General features: G+C 49.7%; 1 protein-coding gene and 1 long non-coding RNA gene across 24 annotated transcripts in view; one reads left to right on the top strand and one right to left on the bottom strand.

Moving 5' to 3' along the window:
• TRERF1 (transcriptional regulating factor 1) overlaps positions 1–20,617 on the bottom strand; it is a 207,938-nt gene that overhangs the window by 29,565 nt on the left and 157,756 nt on the right. For 13 of the 23 annotated variants that reach the window (XM_077903999.1, XM_077903996.1, XM_077904005.1 and 10 more), the window contains 6 exons: positions 9,006–10,700; positions 7,484–7,530; positions 6,459–6,609; positions 5,066–5,413; positions 1,320–1,704; positions 625–691 (listed from right to left, as the gene is read on the bottom strand). In XM_077903999.1, the coding sequence (XP_077760125.1) occupies positions 625–691; positions 1,320–1,704; positions 5,066–5,413; positions 6,459–6,609; positions 7,484–7,530; positions 9,006–10,442 (2,435 nt within the window). In that variant the 5' untranslated portion in view covers positions 10,443–10,700. The remainder of the gene's footprint in view (positions 1–624; positions 692–1,319; positions 1,705–5,065; positions 5,414–6,458; positions 6,610–7,483; positions 7,531–9,005; positions 10,701–20,617) is intronic. The other 10 variants (XM_077904011.1, XM_077904015.1, XM_077904016.1 and 7 more) reach the window with 5 other exon arrangements.
• Positions 7,597–12,550, top strand: LOC144317515 (uncharacterized). Its single transcript, XR_013383521.1, has 3 exons — positions 7,597–10,949; positions 11,971–12,020; positions 12,386–12,550. It is a non-coding gene; the product is annotated as an uncharacterized LOC144317515 (long non-coding RNA).

The following is a 20,617-nucleotide window of genomic DNA, read 5'->3' as shown; positions in this document are numbered from 1 at the left end:
AGGAAGCAAGGGCATTTGGATGGAGCCTCATAGAGAGCTGGGTACTCTGACAGGAATGCGTCAGTCACTGGGGATGCGCAAGCATATGGCCACAACCAAACTGGCTCATGCAACCGGAGACCAGGAGACTAGGCTCCCCGAATATAGGGCTTCATGATTTAGTATGCATTGAGTCTTTGGCAAAAGCCTTGAAGCACCAGTACTTGAGAAATACCATGATTCTATAATTTCTATAACTTCTCATTTGGTGCTACTTCTTAAAGTTCCTCATCCTCAGCTGAAGCTTCTGTTCTAAAAAAAAAAAAAAAAAATAGGGATGCCTGGGTGGCTCAGTGGTTGAGCATCTGCCTTCGCCTCAGGGCATGATCCTGGGGTCAATGGATGGAGTCCCACATCTGGCTCCCTCGTAGGAGCCTGCTTCTCCCTCTGCCTGTGTCTCTCTCTACTTCTCTCTCTCATAAACAAGTAAAAAAAAATGTATATATTTCTTTATTTTTTAATAATAAATTTATTTTTTATTGGTGTTCAATTTGCCAACATACAGAATAACACCCAGATATATGTATCTTTAAAAAGTAAAATAAAAATAAGTAAATAAAAATGTAAAAATTGGCTTTTTCTTACGGTTCAACATCAATGGTCTGCTCTCCAGGCCCCGGGGTGACTGTCACGTTGCTGCCATCAATGCTGTCTGAAGCACAGAAACCAGAGGTCAGTGATCAACAGGAAAGGGAGCCGAGGAAACTACAGCCAATGGGCAGGGAACCTCAAGTCAAAACGGGACGGCTCTCCCACCCAACCCCTGCCAGAGTTACCCCCAGTGGTGTCTAAGGAACCGGATGCCATGCGCTGCTAATCGGCTTAGGGTCCCTCACGTCCCACACGGGGTAAGGAGAAGCCCTAGAGGAGCCTAGCTGGGCGGCTCCTCTGAGACCATCCTGACTCGAGAGAGAGAGATGGGGGCTGGCCGGCTCTCCAGGCTCGATCTTTGGGCAGCAGGCGCCTAGGAGGTGGAAGCCTGGTCTCGCAGGTCATACCTAATCTATTTGCAGATCTACTTAGCACGTTTATTTGGGGGCGTCTCGGGCACGATTATCCAGGGCACGGGCTCACGGAGTGCGCGCACGCCTCCACCGCTGGCTTGTGCCAAGGCGACGGTAGTTCGGGCCGCGGGGTCTCCCCGGCTAGACTGGGGTTCCCCTGAAGGTAAGCATCGGACACTGAGTTCGGGGCGTCGCGGGGCCCTCGCCCAGCAGAAGCCGGCGGGGTGCACGAGAGGCCCGCGGAGGAGGGGAGCCCTCGGGGGGGGCGGGACTCACTGGAGCGGCACAGCAGCACCCGCGGCGTGGGCGTCAGGGGCGTGAGGGGCAGCTGCGGGTGGGCGCCGGGGCCGTGGCCCGCGATGAGGACGTTGCTGAAGAGCCCCGAGCCCTGGCGCACCGGGCTCAGCATGGGCGGGGGCGTGTAGGGGGGCAGCTCGTGGGCGGGGTCCAGCAGCAGGTGGTCCCCGAGCACGCGCGGGGAGCGCAGCTGGCTCTGATACAGCGTGGCGCCCGAGGCCGAGGCGGCGGGGCTGGCGGTGTAGGAGGGCGGGGGCGGGATGAAGAGCGGCTCGGGCCGGTGCCGGAACTTCTTCTTCTCCGGCAAGCTCCTGAGGGGCTCCTCGGCTTTGGCCGCGCCCGGCTGGTGCTTCCTGGGAATCTCCTAGAACGGGAGGAACGGGCCGGTTTTCGAGTCCTGCGGCTCTCCCCACGGGCCATTGCCACAGGCTGAGGGAAGCGGGGGGGGGGGGGGGGGGCGTCTGCTCTAACGGGGACCCCGCCGCCTACCCCTCGCCTACCCCTGCCTCGAACAACAGCCAGCTCCAGCTCCCACAGGGCGGGGTCCGGGGCCTGACTGGGGAGAAGGCCTCGGTTTGGGAGGAAATCCCTCAGTCTGGCGAGAGCTGGGGGTGGCTGGGGGTGGCGGCGACGGCGGGTGGGCACGAAGAATACATTCACATTCTTTATTGCTTATCACCGCATTCCCATCTGGTGAGTGGAATCCAGCCGAGGGGGCCCTTTAATTCCCCCAGCGCTCCCAGGGGACAGACCTCGGGGACAGAGAACACATGTTCTGAGAAGGGGACAGAACAAATCTATTCAGGGAAGCCGGGCAGACAGAGGCTGTGGAGCGGGAAGAGGCGGACAAGCCTAGCCAAGGCGCCCGGGGCCAGTGACCCGCACTGGGCTCTCCTTCGAGGTAGCTCTGGAGCGAGGGAGAGCCATCGAGGGGCTTTCAGGCCCCTGTCCTGTGCTTTGCTTTAAAAAAAAAAGAAAAAAAAAATTGGATCTGGTGACGCTCCCCCCTCACCACCCCTCACCACGGCTCCCGGGACGGTAGCTCATTTGCAGCAAGCCCTTCTCCTGGGTTGCTTCCTGTCAGCAGGGTTAGTTTATCTTATGGCAGCGGAACCAAGCACAGTCTGGAAGGAAGATCTGCCACATGGATACATATATACTAATAAGTAAACATATGCACATAAATAGATAAGCGGGGCACGCCAGAGCCAAACAGAAACAGACGCGGGTTGTGCGCCAGCATCAGCCCAGAGAAACCGAGCGCTCGGTGTGGCGGGGTGTGGCTGGGGAGGCCCCAGTGCCTCTGCGAGGGCCGGCGGGGATACCTGCAGAAAGTTCTGGGCCGTCTGTGGTGCCCGCCCAGGCCCTGCAGGCCAGTGCCTGTCACAGCTGTAGGGCCTGGCAATTCCCGTGCCCAGGGTGGCCCCGCGAGGAGGCAGCAGGGGGTGATGGGAAAGGTTGGCCGTGGTCATGTGACCAGCTGCCTCCAGGCCATGTGACCTGCTCCAGGCCCCCCTCAGCTCTGTCTGTCTCTCCTTCAGCTTCGCTGTGTTCTGGGGGTGCTGTCCCAGCCCCTAGGAGGGAAGTCTCTGGAAGCTGAAGGGGCCGAGGGCGCCCCCCCACCCAGGCTTCGGGCTCACCCCCAGGGGGCTCTCCTTAGGCCAGAGTGCCACACCCTGCCTCCTCTCCCACCAGAGGGCTCCTCACCACCTGAGGCTGAGGTGGAGAGAGAGACAGACCTGAGGAGAACTGGGAGTGGACGTCTGTGCCCCCGGGTTGGGAACTAAACCTGAAGCTTTATGTCCCATTCCCCGGTAACGGATGAGGTCATCTGAGCACAGACAGAGCTTGCATGGCTTCAACCCTGTGTCAGAACCCAGACCTCTGATCACAGGGGGGCAAAGGTCCCTCTACTTGAGCCTCTGGTCCTGTCACTTCAGCTCTCAACCCCAGGCAAGGCTCTGGGACCCCCGGCTAGGGAAGCCACCCGGAATTGTCAGGTCTGGATGTCACTTGAGAGGAAGCATTTACAGGGTTCCACGTCTACCAAGCTGTTCAGCCCCTGGAGGTGGAACCACTCACTGAGAGGTTTGACAAGCTCCCCCAGAACAGGGAGACCCCTGGATGAGTCCAACCCCAGACTTGGGGAAGAAATGCAGGCTTTGCAAGGGGGAGGGTCTTAGTTGCCCTGCATCGCCAGGGGGGCCCAGTAGCAGAGTGGGGATTAGAACTCAGGGCTCCCTCCCAGACATTTAAGTTTCTTTACATCAAGTGTCAGGTTCTTGCTCTTATTTACTCAATCCCAGCTACATGCTTCTAGTTCGGTTTGTCTCCTTACTTAAGACGTCTCTCTTGCCTTTTCTACAAAGCCAGCTTCATCTCTGCCTATAAAACCCTGCTCAGAACTATCTTCATGGGGGTCTGCTGAGCAAATTCATACCAAACTCCCTGCATCTCCCCAGTCCCTAGTGACTTTAGCTGTCCAGGGGTGCTCCCCTGCAGCCACTCCCAGGGGATCACTGTTTCTCTGCCCTGGTTTTTCTCTCATGGTCTTGAGTGGGGGCGGAGGGTGCTGCCTGGGGCTCTGACCCCTGTGTGACTAGGAACCTTACTGTCTCCAGCTTCAGGCTGAGAGTTCTCCAGGGACAGGAACAGTGTCTCTCCTTCTGAATCCCTAGGCAAAGAGGGAGCTTGGCTCTCATTTCATCTCTCTGCCTGTTGCTGGCTCCCAAGTCTTGCAAGTTCACGAGAACCCTCACTCCCAGAAGATCCCCCTCGGCCTCTCCTCTTCTGAAGCCTTGGTATTACATAGAGAACCAAAAAGGTTCTTTTTGGACTTTTCTAGTTCTTTCAATTATTCACCGTACCCCTATTTTGGCCTAACCCCACCCTCGTGCCACCTGGAATCCCAGCAGCCACTTTTTCTTTGAGGACAAATATGACCCAGCACATCACTTAGTGGGGAGGGAACAGATCTAGATATAGTCAACCACATGGGTTACAGACTCCCCAGAGGAGGGGAGGGAAGAGGAAAGAAGAAAGGAAGAGAGAAAGAGGAGGGAGGGACCGAGGGGGGGTAAGAGAGGGAGGCAAAAGACGGGGGGAAAGAGAGAGATATCTCTGCTCCAGAGCCAAGCTAAGCTGCTTGGGTGACACGCTTGGAATTTGAGAAAGAGAAGAACTTAAGAGTGAGTGAGAAACACAAATATCTTTGCTTTCCTGAGATTGGGGGGGTAGATGTCTCTCTCAGTGGAGTTACTCTGGGAACCTTGGTGAATTAGGTCCTCTAAGGCTAATAATGCAGGTGGGATACTGAAAATATTAAGCATCTAGTTAGGCTGACCATCAGAATGGATGCCAGGGCTATTGCGTGGAAGCTTGCTGTGCCAAGGGTTTTTACCTCTTTGGCTGCTGGATCTGAGGAGGTCTGCAGATCCTGAAGCTGGGGGGCCAGGGCCCAGCTGAGATAGGACTGAGATAGGACTTCTATATTTTAATAGCCGTGATTACCAGCTGAGTTATCATGTGTCTTAATTTTGGAATACCTTCAGGCCTCTCAGAATCTAACCCAGACCGTTTGCCTGGTAGAGTGACAGGTGTTCACTGGGTAGCAGGCAGTGTGGACAGAGATAGGATTCCCAAGCCAGCCACGGCCATGCTTATGCTCAGGCCAGTGACCCCGGAAGAGCTGCCCCATCTCCAAGAAAGCAAAGGGATGTTCTCACCGCAGGCGGGCGGGGGGCAGAGCAGCAACTCACAGCAGGCGGGTGGGGGGCAGCCCCTTGGGGTGAGTGTGGGGGAGAGAGGGTCATCCTCACGAGCACGGGCATCTCGTCGTCCGACATCGAGCTGGCTGGCTTGTCTCTGGCGGAGGGGGCGGCAACGATGCTGTTGGCGAAGCCCTGAGAGCCTGGCTTGGGCGGGAGAAGCTTGACAGGGATAGACACGGGCATGACCATGGGCGTGAGGCTTTCTGCCTCGGGAGGGAGCTGCGGTGGCGGCGGAGGCGGAGGTGGCAGTGGCGGCTGGGGCTGAGGCTGAGGCTGAGGCGGCAGGGCCTTCTCTCCTTCCTCCTACACAGACAATAAAGGCTTTGATCCTGGGCTGAGAGCAGCCAGTCCCAGTGGGGATGCACTTTGCTTTTCCTGAAATGTTGCAGGGCATCACGCATGGGTGGTAGAGAGCCACTGCAGGGTGGTTTCCTTCCTGCAACCCTGAGTCCCTTGGCTCAAGTGATGCCAGTTGGCAGTGGGCAAGGCCATGCACTCTATTTTCTATGTTAAAAAAAATCTTGACTGTTATCACTTGTATAATTAAAACAGATCTTTTGTTGTTGTCATAACTTTTAAAGAAAAGGAATGGACTGGTAGGCACAAAATAAAACATAATAAGCTCTTGTGTAGGACCTCTTAATTCTACAAGCCTCAGTGTACTCATCTGTCAAATGGAAGACAAAGCTCTTGTATTTGGAATGGTGAGGAGATGGGAGTGACCTGGGGTATCCACAATTTTGGTGAACAGGGAGTTAATCCCATAGACTTTAATTTAGATCAACAATTATCTAAAGAATTTAAGAAATTCTTTGCATTTTTTAAAAATTCTTTGCATTTTTAAATCTTTCTCTAAAACTGCATGGATACTTCACCACATGGATATCCTCTCTGGATAATCCTGAGGGTATTTAAAGACCTTCCATTGCTAGAGTCTAACACTAGCACACTGGTGAATAGAAAATGTTGGTCACATTTGCTTTCTCTGGCCATCGGCTACTAATTTGGAAGGCCCAAGAGACTCTGGTCTTAGGTGCTTTAAGCAGCAGAAGTTAATAATGTTGCATCTACATGTTTTCTTTGCTGTCTTTTCCAGAAAGAGGAGAAACTAGGACCCCTCAAAAGATTTCCAGCTCCCCTGCTTTTGACTCTTGTTCATGAAACCAGTGGAAGTGGAGTCTGTTTAATCTGGCTAGCTCCTAGCATCAAAGCTTAAGTACTCCTGTTAGGGAAGAACTGTGCTTCCCCAGATGCCCACCTGGGGGTCACATTACTCTCTGTCTGATGGCAGCAAAGCAAAGCAAGCAACACATGGTCTGGGAAGGGCCAGGCACCGGCTCCCGCTAACCTGTTTGAGACTGGGGGAGGCTCTCATTCCCCCATGGGACCGCATGTGGCCATTCAGGGCAGGCAGACTCTTGAATTCCTTCAGGCAGATGGAGCACGTCAGTTTGTTCTTGGCATCAAACTGCTCCCCAAACACTCCTTTTGGTTGGCTACTGCTCAAGGGTAGAGCCAAACGGAGAGGACACACATGTTGACAAAGAGGAAGGGTGACTTACCACAAGACCTCACACCCCGCAATGAACCCATTTCATTCATCCAGTGCTCCCAGGGTCCCACTTGTATTATCCCAATACTGTTCAGAGAACTAAGCCCACTTTACAGAAGGAAAACTGAGCCTCAAGAGTGGGAAAGGGCTTGCTCAAAATCATGCAAGAGTTGAAAAAAACATCCTTCATTTTAGGCCGTCAAGTGCTGGGTTTTTTTCCACTTTTGACCTATTATCTTTCTAGGGTCGCCTCGGGCCTCCTCTTCCAGAAGCCCTCCCTTAGAGACACATGTCTAAGTACTCTGGTTCAGCCTCTAGACAGCATGTCGTAGCAGTCTGTCAGGTGCTGACTAAGAATTTACCGTGCCTGTGATGGGGGAAAATAAGTCTGTACTACTCAATGCTGCATTCTCAAAGCTTAGCTCTATGCCTGACACTCAGTAGGTATTCAATAAATACTGACTGGTGGACAGAACATGGCCTTCGGAGTCAATCCCAATATGGCCACTTACTTGATGTACAAATCTAAGCTCTGAGGCCGTTTTCTCATCTGTAAAGTCACAGGAACGCAACTAAGAATGGTCAAGTGCTTACTATGTGCTAGGCACGTGGTAATCCTACCCACCATCACTGGAGTTGCTTTATTACACAAAATAGAGAGTGCCTAGCACACAGTAAACACTCAAACACGATAGCTGCTATTCTTATTATAAACTTCTTTGAAAAACTGACTTTGAATTTGAAAATGAATCTTGATAGACAACCCAGGAACACCTCCCAGTTTCCCAAAATGCCAACATGCCTTCTTGCATCCATCCTACCTTGACTCGGGGGACCCTGGCTGGGCTCTGCCATCAGGTAGGTGCATCTAATTTTGAGCCATGCAGGACACCGGAAGAAAGAAGAAAGAGAAAAAAGTGTGTTTCTGACGGGAGGAATCTTTGAGCTCAGGGAATCCCAGGGCCTACACTTCTAGTATGCTTCCCCCAGCTCACAGGGCCAGCAGGTCGTTCACTTCTTTCCCTCGCTTCCCCAAGCCCCCCAAATCAGTAACACACCCACTTCGGCAGCTGCCACCAGCCACCAGCTCGCCAGGACTCAATCCCCGACCTCGTTCCTTCCTTTTCTCCCCATCTACCACTGTGTGCATAGATAGGCTCCATTCCCGAGAGAGGCATGGAACAAGAGAGCTGCATAACACAGCATCATGCCCAGAGATCTCCTGCTGGTCAGGTCAGCTGTGGCCATGTCACCTTATTCTTATATTCAAAAAGGCTCCCCCAGTTACCACTGGGCCTGGGTCTCAAACAAGATAGGCTCAAGGAGAGCTCGTCTCCAGCCTCCATCAGAGCCCTCTCTCCATCTACCCTGGTCCCATTCAAGCTTTCCTTCTCCCCGGAGCCTATTGTCATACGAGGGTAGCTCCCAGGAACATGACAGGGCATGAGCAGTGCCCAGCACACAGGAACCTTCTTGTGGCAAATACATTTGAGAAACAAACGGTTAATGACCGCGACCCACAGATCTGCGGATGATCTTTGTCTGGCTAGATTGTTTTTTGAAAAGTCCTGAATAAGAACACCATCAGATGGGGCATCTACATTCCAGGCCACCACAGCTGGCACCATTCCTCAGTGTCTCCTAACAAGTCACTTTTTTTTTTAATTTTTAAAAATTTTTTTAACAAGTCACTTTTATTACTCACTTTACCTGCCTGGATCCTGAGGGCAGCTCAGAGTCTCATCTCTGGGAGACACACAACACACACACATCAGCATAGCACAGGCTCTGAGAAGCCCCTCAGCGTTGCAACCAGATTCTCTATAGGAATCCCCCAATGTATTTATCTGGAGAACTCACCCCACCCCCATCCCCACTATATCTATTAAACATTCTATGGTATTTCTGGTCGGAGCAATATACTTGGAGAAATGCTGTCATAATGTGGTCACCTTCCCAAAGGGGGAACAGTTTCACAAAGGAATTCCCTGAGGATTCAGACCTAAGGGGGCCAGACCCCCACCCCCACCCCCTGTGTGGTCCCTGGGCCCCCGAGTCAAGCCTTGACCACTACATGCATCATTCAGGACCTTGTATGGTATTATGGGCATTGCTGCAGCAAGACTGTAAGCTCACTGGGCAAAGGACTGAATTGAAATTGATCCTGCATTCCATGTACCTGGCACAGACAGCATCAGGCACATGTGCATTAAGGTTCGTGGTGTGGATAAAGAACAAAAGCACTGGAGGGGCTGGCGAGAGGGGTGGGCACGACCTAGACTCTGCTCTGGCCGACGCTATAGCACACTGAGATCCTCCAAGCTGCGCCCACCATGAGAATACCTGGGGCCACAGGGCACTGGGAGACAGCTGCTGGTGCTGAGGCCCCATGTTGTTGAGGTGGATCCCGCTGGGGGATAGGAGCGGCCGATGGGGGAGGGCCCCGCTGAGCCGGTTCAGGTCCGAGCTTGCCGGGTCTCCCATTCCTGCATCGGGAGGCCCCAGGTCGCCATGGGAGCTCAGCATGGTCTGGGCCTGCCTGTCGCTTGGGTAAGTCTTGGGCTGACTGTCCTCGCGCTGCTGGTGCTGGGGCAGGTGGCTCTGCTGGCAGAGGGGGTGGCCGTAGGGCTGCTGGGGCTCCTGGTAGTAGTACTGGGGCATGGAGCCCAGCTGGATCAGCTGGACGGCATGCGCCTGCTCCGGGGCATACTGGTGGGGGTCCCTGTGATACGAAGGGGGCTGTAGGTGCATTTGCTGCTGTTGCTGCTGCTGCTGTTCTTGCAAGTGCTGCATCATGGGTTGGGACTGGTAATACTGAGGTATCTGCATCGGACCCTGCCGCTGCTGCAGCTGCAGCTGCTGTTGCTGCTGCTGCTGAGGCTGTGGCGGGCGGATCTGCTGCTGCTGCTGCATTTCCTGCAGGGACATATGCTGCTGCCCAGCCTGCTGCTGTTGCTGCTGTGGCGGTGGGTAATACTGGTGCTGCTGCATCTGCTGCATGTGCTGGGACAGCACCTGAGGGGCTTGCAGTGGCTGTCCTCCCTGCACTGGCATCTGAGCCAGTGGCTGCTGGTAGTCATAATACAGGTGGCCCTGGCTAGCGTGTGGCCCCACCTGAAGAGCTGATTTGGACAGCCCACTGGGGAAACCAGGGTGAGCCTGCTGGGGCACCTGCTGGTAGCGAGCAGGAAGAGCCGGCGCTGGGGGCTCCATGGGCTTCTGGGACAGCAGCTGGCGGAGGGCGCTGTCAGGGGCTCCGTCCATCACTGCCGACTGGGTGTGCAGCACCTGGGCCATATTGTTGACCTGAATTCGCAGGTTTTGGTTGGCGAATACCTGGGTGAAGGAGTCTAGCTTGTGCAGGACGCCGCTGGTGAGTTTCTGGGTCCGGATCTCGCTGGCCTGGGAGTAGGTATATTGGTAGCTATCGGCGGGCTCAGCCTGGGCCGGTGTCCCCCACACCATGTTAGAGTTGGTCAGGTTGCTGCGTAGCTGGACGTGGTTTCCAGGCCCAGTATGACCTCCCCACCCTCCTTGCCTCGAGGGATCCACTTGGCCAACGTTTTTGGAACCAACAGGCAAGCCTAGACCATCCCGAGTATCTTGAGGGAAGTGGGGGGAGATGGGTGACGCCTGCGGGGCATCCATTCCAGCCCCTGTGACTGTATTCCCATAGTTGTGGTTCAGCCCACCATGGATGCCAAGTGGTGGCTGTTGGTAGAAAAGGTTCTCACCACTGTGGGCCACGTGATTGGTCTTGTACAGCTGCTGATCCCCCATGGTGCCTGCCTTGGCCGTGAATGTCCAGCCACAAAACCATAAAAAAAGGTCAATGAGACAAACCCAAAAGGACTGAGACCCTGAGAAGCTGAGAGAAGGCGTCCACACTATTCCACGGCTGACATGTCGGTGAACGTGGCTGCAGCCAGATGTTCCTGTTGGCCTATACCACTCATGTGCAGAGTAGGGGACTTTACATCCTCACGCGGGCTGAGGTATGGACTAAACACCACCGTGGTGCAGAGATGCCACTCACACCTGCAAGACAAAGTGCAAAGCACAGGACAGGATTTAAAGTGGATGCTTTTTTAGATTTTACGTATTTATTTGACAGAGAAAGAACACAAGCAGAGGGAGCAGTAGCCAGAGGGAGAGGGAGAAGCAGTCTCTCCACTGAGCAGGGAGCTGGACGTGGGGCTCGATCCTAGGACCCTAGGACCATGATCTGAGCCAAAGGCAGATGCCCAACCGACTAAGCCACCTAGGTGCCCCTACTTGGATGTTCTGGTAAGAACAATTACATTTACACTGACCAATTAGAGAATTTTTTTCTAAAGATTTTATTTATTTATTAATGAGACAGACAGAGAGAGGGACGGAGAGGAAAAGAGAGGGGCAGAGACACAGCAAAGGGAGAGCAGGCGCCATGTAGGGAGCCTGATGCAGAACTCGATCCTGGGACTCCAGGATCAGGCCTTGGGCTGAAGGCGGCACTAAACCGCTGAGCCACCCGGGCCGCCCCGATTAGAGAATTAAATACAAAACAGGAGACTTGATTTGGAGTAGTCTGTTTTGTACACTGCACACCATTTACCCCAATTCTGCATATCTGGACCCTCATGTGAGTAGTGAACTCTCTTTCAAAGCCCATTGCTCAATGCCTCGTTAGTTCATTGATTTGTTAATTCATTGTTTTGCTCACTGATTAATCCTTCCATTCATCTGGGACTCTAGGATCTGCAGGGGATGTGAAGACGTTTAAGACATTCATTTATCAACTTATCTGCTCAACAAATACTTATTCGACACCTACTAAGTGTAAGGCACAATGCCAGGAAATGATTAAGACAAGCATCAGCTCTTGAGATGTTTATGGTTAGAAAAGGTGATGACGGGTCACATGAATAAGTACGCACGTAATAAAAAGGTAAAAATAACAGATAAGGGAACTCAGACTGCAGAGCTAATGCCGGATAAGAATGGAATTGGAGAAAGTTTGAAGGAGGAGTATTGCTAACACATTAGTTTGCCTGTCTGGTCAACACAATTCCCTGCTTTCTGAGGTCCCTGCTCAGGGAAACATCTACACACAGTGCTGACCTGGCACAAAAAACCATACTGAGACAAATCTTAAAACCGCGAACTAGGAAATGTAGAGAGACTGGTTTAGTCTGGTTTGAGTCATATAGGTTCTTTAGGGGACTTCTAATTAGGGTCTGTAGATTCCTGGGAGTAGACGAACACTTTCCAAGCATTACACACGCACTCAAAGTTTTAAGAGAGAGTTTTTGTTTCTCTTAATTCCCAGGGCCTCAAACTTCCATAGAAGCTGTTTTCTGGAACTGACTGGTGACAAAGGTACAAGTTGACCTTTAATACCTGCACTCTCACAAATGCCTTCCTTCTCTACAAAAGAAAGACAGACCTCTTACTCACCTCATCCCAAATCTTAACTGGGCTTATTATCGCCCCAGCAGCCCGCCCCACTCCTGGCCACCATATAAAGGGACATCTAGAAAGCTGAGAAAACCAGCAACTCTAATAAATGAGTAGTGAATCTTCTTTGAAACTGGATGGTTTCCAATTCCTTATTATTATTAATAATAATAGGAAGGCCTAGTAGAAGTAATTAAAGTCTGTTAGTGATAAATCGCTATGTGATATTCAGTATATAACTCAAAGCAGATCAAGAACTGAGTGGTCCTTTTTTTTTTTTTTTAAAGATTTTATCTATTTATTCACGAGAGACACAGAGAGAGGGGCTGGGACTCCAGGATCACACCCTGAGCTGAAGGCAGGCGCTAAACCACTGAGCCACCCAGGGATCCCCAAGTGATCCTGTTTTAACAAAACTTCTATTTCTATCAGTACATGCAACTGAGGATATTCAGGGCGTACATATATATGAATAAAAAATGGAAATGTAATCAATCTTGGCCCCTGTCTCATATCTCATACAATATGTAATATTCTTCCATGGATATAAAAACAAACTGAAGAAATAACCCAACGCCAGCAATATTCTATTTCTGGACATGGTGGTAACTGTATGAGTGTGTTTACTTGGATAATTCAAGAGCTGAATGCTCTGACCTGGTCACATGTAGGTATGTGTGTTGTAAGTCAATAAATTTTATTTTAAAAAGTCATCCAGCATTATCATCTCACTAAGAGATGCATCTTCAGTATAATTTTAGTTTTTGTGTTTATTAATAACTCATCCAAATTAATAATACATTTGTGTTATTTTGATCAATCGTGTCCCATTAATAATTTTTTTTAATATTTTTATTTATTTACTCATGAGAGACACACAGAGAGAGAGAGAGAGAGGCAGAGACACAGGCAGAGGGAGAAGCAGGCTCCATGCAGGGAGCCCAACTCGATCCTGGGTCTCCAGGATCACGCCCTGGACTGAAGGCGGCGCTAAACCGCTGAGCCACCCGGGCTGCCCCTATTAATAATTGTTAACAATAACTCAGACCAGAAGAAAATTTTAGTACTCAGAGTTTTATGATTTCAGGAAATTAAAGAAGTTTTAATTTTATATAAAATCGCTACAGAGAAATATGATAGGGAAACAAACGAAAGAGTTTTAAGCATGAAATAGATTACACATATTCCATTAGGATAAAATTCCACTGGGGAAGTGAACAGAAATAAAATTTCAAGAAGAAAAAGGAACACTATTAGTGAAGAGCATGTTCATGCATTTTTTTTTTTTAATTTTTACTTATTTATGATAGTCACAGAGAGAGAGAGAGAGAGAGAGGCAGAGACACAGGCAGAGGGAGAAGCAGGCTCCATGCACCGGGAGCCTGATGTGGGATTCGATCCTGGGTCTCCAGGATCGCGCCCTGGGCCAAAGGCAGGCGCCAAACCGCTGCGCCACCCAGGGATCCCTGTTCATGCATTTTTAAAACGGATGATGGTAGATATCAAATGCCTGTTGTGCTTAGATTCTACTGGATAAATTTAAAACAATGATGTAATAGTTTTACTTAAAAATATCAATGTTTACAATATCCTGGAGATTGCATCTTCTGCAAATGTATGATAAAAAATGTAGGTGTAAACTTGAAAATGTGTGAGGAGGGTCATTACGTTTACCGCATTCTTTCATGGGAGATTTTAAGACCACTGCAGTAGCCCCCTCCAACTGGAAGCTAGACTGAGTTGGTCTCTGTCCCTTCCTGAAAGATGAGAGATGAACAAATTCAGAGCAAGGGATTTGGTTTGGTTTGGTAGAATGAAGGATGGATGAAGAGAAGCAGTGGGAAGAAACCATGGTTGGCCAAAGAGAGCTGGAGTAGATCCTGAATGTGACCATGAATGGCTGTTGAAGGCTTCTGAGCAGAGGCACAAGGACGTCAGGTTTGATGGCGCTAAGCTTCAGGAGCAGGGAGACCAGCTCCCCTCCTGAAAATTTCGTCTGTATCACCTGTGAGCTTGCCAGAAATTCAGAATCTCAGGCTTCCGCCTACATGTATTCAATCAGGATCTGTATTTTATCAGGACCCTCAAGTGATTTGTATGCAGATTAAAATTTGAGAAGCAATGGATCAGCAGGCTCTCACTGCATCCAGGTGAGACATAATTAAGACCTGAACTTGGATGATGGTGAGCAGAACAGAAGGAGAAATGAGAGAAACATGCCCCTTGTGCTGCGCTCCTGCAGGGGCTTACCACCCAGTAAGAGGAGACCCCCCCTCCTTTTCTCACACAAGCTCTCTCCCTTGACATCCTCACTTACCATTCTACTTTGCTGACTTGCAATCACCACTTCCAGACCAGAGGGTCTGGGCTCCTGCTCAGTTGCCTACCCCAAAGTCTACTTCCGTGCTCAAAGGCAAAGTCAACCTCATATTCCCCAGAATGGACGCTCCTGTAATAACTCTTGCCCTTGACTCCTCCCTCTTCCTTAACCAACCACTACAATATGATAGGGAATCAATTTACCTCCTAATATTTTCTTAACTGCATCCCTTTTCCTCCAGTTCTATTACTATCACCTTAATCTAAGACTCCTCATTTGTCTTCCAGACTATCCCAACAGCCTTCCAACTGCTTTCTCTGCTTTTGGTCTTGTCCATGCTCCAGCCAGCAGCAGCAGAATGAACTTTTAAAACACAACTCTGGGGGATCCCTGGGTGGCTCAGCGGTTTGGTGCCTGCCTTTGGCCCGGGTGTGATCCTGGGGTCCCGGGATCGAGTCCCACGTTGGGCTCCTGGCGTGAAGCCTGCTTCTCCCTCCTCCTGTGTCTCTGCCTCTCTCTCTCTATATATATCATAAATAAATAAATAAATCTTAAAACAAAACAAAACAAAACAAAGCAAAACAAAACATAACTGATCTCATCACTGACCAAAATCCTTTGATGGCATCCTAACGCTCTTAGGTTACAAATCAAAATCATGAACAAGGCTGATTGGGCTCTGTCCCAGTTTGGACAGTTTGTCCCAGTCTGGCAATGTAGCTCTCCTTTACTTTGTTCTTTACCCCCTTCTCATCACACCACCCCAGCCATTCTGGTCTTCTCTCAGTTTCCTGAAGCTGCCACACTGCCTCCCACAACAGGACCTTTGTACATGCTGGTGTCCCCCCACGCCCCTAACTTTCGAGAGCTGTGCCTTTTCCCATATTCTCTTTACCTAGTCACATCCCGGGGATTCCTCATTCAGATCTCAACTCAAACTCTATTTCCTAAGGAAGTCTACTCTGACCCTAACCACAGGTCAATGTCAACATCAGGGTCATTTCTTACACATTCCTTTCTTTCAAACCCATCTTCTTAGTCTGTAACCAGTGCCATTATTTGATTAATGGATCTCTAACTACTAGAGCAGGGACCACGTCTATTTTTGCCTATTATTCTGTTCCCAAAACCTACCATAATGCCCAGCATACTGTAGGCCCTCCAATAAAGATCCGTTGAAGGAGGGTGATATTTGTTGAATGAGTGAATTGATGAATGAAAAAAAATTAAGATAACAATGATCAAGTGTCCCGCTGAATTGGTATCAGCAGAAAAAGACACTCAGTGTAGGGGGAATGAATGTTAAGTTCTTATGGAGAACAACAGTTAGATCTACTTGGATCTTGATGGACAAATAGGGTTCATACAGAGATGAGAGGACCAGGAAGGGTGTTCTGGCTGAGGGAATGGTGTGTACAAAAGCATCAAGTCAGGTTCAGGTGTCTATGTCAAGAACTCATGATCTGACTGAACTTGTATGGCAAGGATGAACTGTGGGAGCTTTAAAATAACCTCCAGCAATGTTATCCTGTGGGCATCAGGCCTGGTGGTAACAAAATGCCCTGCCTAGCTTAAATCTCACCACTTCACCCTACCCCCAAAGGCTTTGCACCACATTACCTCCCACAGGAAGAATTACTTATCGAAACTCACCAGATTCTGACCATGACCTGATTTCATGTCCCTCTACCATGCCCCTGTGGGTGGAATGCAAGCTAGATAATTTTACTTTGGTTGATGTGTCTGCTTTGTGCTCTGAGCTACAGGAATCTATTCTTTATTCCCTAGTATTTTTCAGAACTGGAAATGTAGTTTATTTACAAGTACAAAACCCTACAAAGTCAGAAGTAGGCTCCCAAAATGTACTTCCTGGGTCAGCAGCATAAGCATCACACGGGAACTTGTTATAAGTACTTATTCTTGGCTCCAGACCCACTGAATCAGAAACTTGGTTGGGGGACATGCAATCTGTGTTTTAATAGGCCCTCCGTTGAGTCTGATGTCCTCTCCAGTTGGAAGACTCCCATAAAGCTCATCTAGTCTCCCTACAGGACAGATTCAGAAGGTGAGGCCCAGAAATGTTAAATTTATATATTTTAAATTTTTAATTAATTTCTCCCAAAACTTAAATGTGTAAAATTTATATCTATCTATCTATCTATCTATCTATCTATCTATCTATCTATCATCTATCTATCTCTTAAATAGGAACTATATTTATGTGGTTCAAAATTCAAAAGGCATAACAGAGTATACAAAAGAATGAAAATTACCTGAAATAACTAAATGCTTAAAAGGAAAGTGAAAAGTTAGAGCAAAAAAATTTTTTAAAAGGTATATGTGAAAAGGTTTCTTCTTATCCTTATTCCCATATACCCAGCAGCCCAGACTTCTTGGGATAATCACTCAGATTCTCATGTGTTTTAGAAACATTTTATGCTCATATAAGAATGCTTATACACACCCCTGCCTCCATGCCTTTTGCAAAGACAGTAGCATGCCGCAGTTTAACATCTTGTCAAAAGCCTTTTTGTTTTTAAAGATTTTTATTTATTTATTTGGGAGAGAGAGCATGAGCAGAGGGGAGTGGCAGAGGGAGGGAGAAGCAGACTCCCCACTGAGCAGGGAGCCCAAAGCAGGACTCGATCCCAGGACCCTGAGATCATGACCTGAGCTGAAGGCAGATGCTTAAACCGACTGAGCCACTTAGGCACCCCAAAAGGTATCTTAAATATACCATTTACAACTGAGAAACTATTCTTCTTGGTAGATTAACTGATCTCCTAAAATTGTCATAAAACCATCTCAGGATTCAAGTCTTAATGACTTTTCTAATAAGGTTACTTCTTTGCTCATTGGGTAACTGGCATCAGGAGCTTTTTCACTCATGAACTAATTAACAGAACTACTACTTTCACATTTCTTTGATCAATTTCTTCCTTAGCAAGACTCCGGGATTCCAGATTGGAATCAACAAATGAAGGCTTACTCAGAACCCAAGGTGCCCCCTCCATTTCGCGTGGAAGTATTATAGCCACACGGCTTGCTTCCATGCTCATCTGCCCACTGGCTGTCCAGTCATTCCAAGGCAGGGATGGCATCCTCCTCATCTTGTGTCCCAGTGACTGGGACACAGCAGATGCTCAGTCCACGCTCATTGAATTGAGACACTGAGTCAAACAAATGAGACGGAGAGCACTTCACCCCTGACAGGGACCCAGGGACAGAATCTATTCTTTTCTGTTTTGGGTCAAGTGCCCTACAGCACCAGATTCAAGGGATAATGTAGATAATGCTCTGCACCGACTTTTTTTTGGCACAGGAGTTCTCCTGTACGGGGCCAGCTGGTAAATATTCTCAGGTTTGTGGGCCATACAATCTGTCACCACTTTGCAACTGCAGCGTGAAAGCAGCCATACAACGATATATACATGAATAGGCATGGTTGTGTTCCAATACAACTTTATTCACGGACACTGAAATTTGAATTCTCCTGATTTTTCTTCAACCCCGTAAAAATGTAAAAACCCTTCCTTAGGTGGTATAAAACTAGGTTCAGGCTGTGTTTGGCCCCAGCCCAAGTCTGCAGAGTCCTATTCTAGCACTTCAAAGCCCCCCCAACCCCGCACCCCCAGGAGTATCAGGAGACAGAGCACAATTTGCAAGGAGGGTATTTGTCCAAAAGGGCTCTCCTTTGAACCAGAAAGAGAGAGAGGGAGGAAGTTGACTTTGGCCAAGGAATCAGCAGGACTCGTTTGCTTATAATTTAGCAGGGGTAACACCCTGCTCCCGCCAGACCACCACCGCTTGTTGGAGGAAGAAAAACCAAAAAGAGTTTCCTTTTTCCGACACTGGATCATCATTCGGAGACTGTATACACAATCCCCCAAATAACTTGGCTTGGGTTTGGGGCAAGCCTTCCTCTCAGGTCTATCAGAGGAGCTTTTATTTGGGTTCTCCTGGGATTCTTCTCACTCCAGCTTTCTCCCCAGATTCCCAAAGGAGGCAGAGGCTAAGGGCAGTTCTCCAAGGCGTGGGCCCGCGGTTCACGGCCTCCTTTATAGCAATGTTGTTGTTCTAAATGCTTTCTGATTAGTCTTTTAAATAAAGCCGGTGGGTATTTTATAATCCTGTAACCCAATTACCGTGGACGAGTTCTGCCAATGATGGCTATTAGCACCGAAACATTCCCCCTCGAAGAGTGACTGGTCTGCTCCTTTCCTTGGCCGCTCGCTGCTCTCTGCCCTGGGTCTCTGCTGACTCTGCTGTGGGAGGATCTCCAAGACTTCCTTTGTCCCCCAAGGGACACTTATTTCTCCCTCTTTCAGACTCACCTTGTGGCATCAACTGTCCCTCCAAGCCCAGGAACCAGGAAGAAGCCTGACTCACAGCCTGGGAATCTGCAAAACCGAGTTTGGATTTTGCTTCCTGTGGACAGCTCTCCACCAGGAAACCGTGATTGGAGATACTTCACTTTCTAATGTGCAGGGTACTGGTCCTAACTGCCATCGCTCACTCCTCTGGGCTAGCAGTAGTCCTTGACCAGGGAATTAACACTGTCTTCCCCGGGTGACTGCCACATGCTATTTCTTCTCTCCTTCCTGGCTGGCATAAGGGATGTGGGTGTCGAGGATGTGGGGAGATAAGAGATCACAGGAATAGAGGATGGCTTCCTGGAGGAGGCAGCCATGGTCTGAGTGTGCCTTGATATATTCCTGTATGTAGTTTTTCAAACCACTCTCCCCCATAAATGGGTAGGTCTGGGTAGGGATATTAGAAACATGGGCATTGATTCTGTGAATATGGTACAAACAGAGAGGTGCTGGAGGAGCAAACAGGAGACTCAGCTTTGGCTCCACTGACTCTGTGTGAACCTGGGCAGGTAATTTGCCCTATTCTGGATCTCAGCCATACTTTTATGTATCCAGATAATTAAAGTCAAGTTTTTCTGGAGGGAGCCTTAACAAAATCCATAAAATTTCTGCCTCATCTTTTATCAACTTGTAGTGGCTGAAATTAATGGTTCAGCATCTAATTAGTATTCAAGGTGAGGACTGGACAACTGTTCGGGGTGAATGCACACAGCTTAGAGCTCACTATGTGGTGTTTCTCTCCTCCAGGACGGAGAAGGCAACTGATGTGGCCCAGCCCTTCCTGACTTCCCAGCACATGACATAACAGCACATATTATATGCTCTGGGAGACTAGAGTGGGACCTGCTCATATGCACCCAGGGGGATCCATGTTTATCACATCAGGATAGATAAAAATCAGTTATATCTCAGAGAGGAAGTGACCTGTGGAGGCAGTGCAGGAAACTTCTACCCCAAACACAGGGTTCCTTAGATGTCAAGGGAGAGATGTAATAGGCTCTCGGGGTGGGAGGGATGCCAGGGCCAAGGTCCACACGGGCTGCCTGACTCCTTCCATGAAGGCCCTTCCCCACTGCAGCTGGCCCCTCCAGGTGATGGGGAGGTTGAGAGATGCTACAGCCAAGGGGTCCGCAGAGAGGAGGCGGGTCAGGGGAATCAACTGAACAAGCCATAGGTGAGGCCCTGAGTTACTCCATAATTACATGTTTCTCCTAAGGAGGAGTTGCTAGGAAGATTTCAGAATCGACCAGCAACCATAATGAAGATGGATCTGTGCCAGGAGACTCAACCAGGTCGTAGCCGCGGGCCTTAAGAGATGTTCAGCCAAGTGGACTAGGGACTTCACGGCCTGCAGACCAGCATCTGTGCTCTGCCCATCCTTTATATTCTTTCATACAACCTCACAGCAAGGACCTACTGTGCAAGGACTCTGCTAGAAGAGATACAAACCCAACAGCCTGAATCTTTTAAGCTCAGGGCTTCCTAAAGACTCCAAGGAACTTCACAAAGAGGAGACAGAGGGGGGCCTCTAGGGGGTGGGAAGGCAGGGGGGCGTCACTTCAGCCAGGGCTCAGGAGGCACAATGGGCAGACCCTTGCTGGTGGGAGTGGGGGTAGTCGGGGCCTGGGACCACTCCTGCCCCTAAGGACACGGGCTTTGTGAATCAATACTTAGGACTGCAGCCCAGAAAGGATTCCCATCCCTGAAGCTGTCCAGGGCAGAGCAGGGCAGGGAGAATGGAAGATTCTCCAGCTGTTCTGACGCAGCCCTAGGGAGTATGAGGGATGAAGATGGACTGGAAAGGGTGCTGGCTGGTGGGAAGAGCT

Source organism: Canis aureus, chromosome 7 (assembly GCF_053574225.1).
Source record: "Canis aureus isolate CA01 chromosome 7, VMU_Caureus_v.1.0, whole genome shotgun sequence".
NCBI lineage: Eukaryota > Metazoa > Chordata > Mammalia > Carnivora > Canidae > Canis > Canis aureus.
This window is presented reverse-complemented; position numbering and strand designations above follow the sequence as displayed.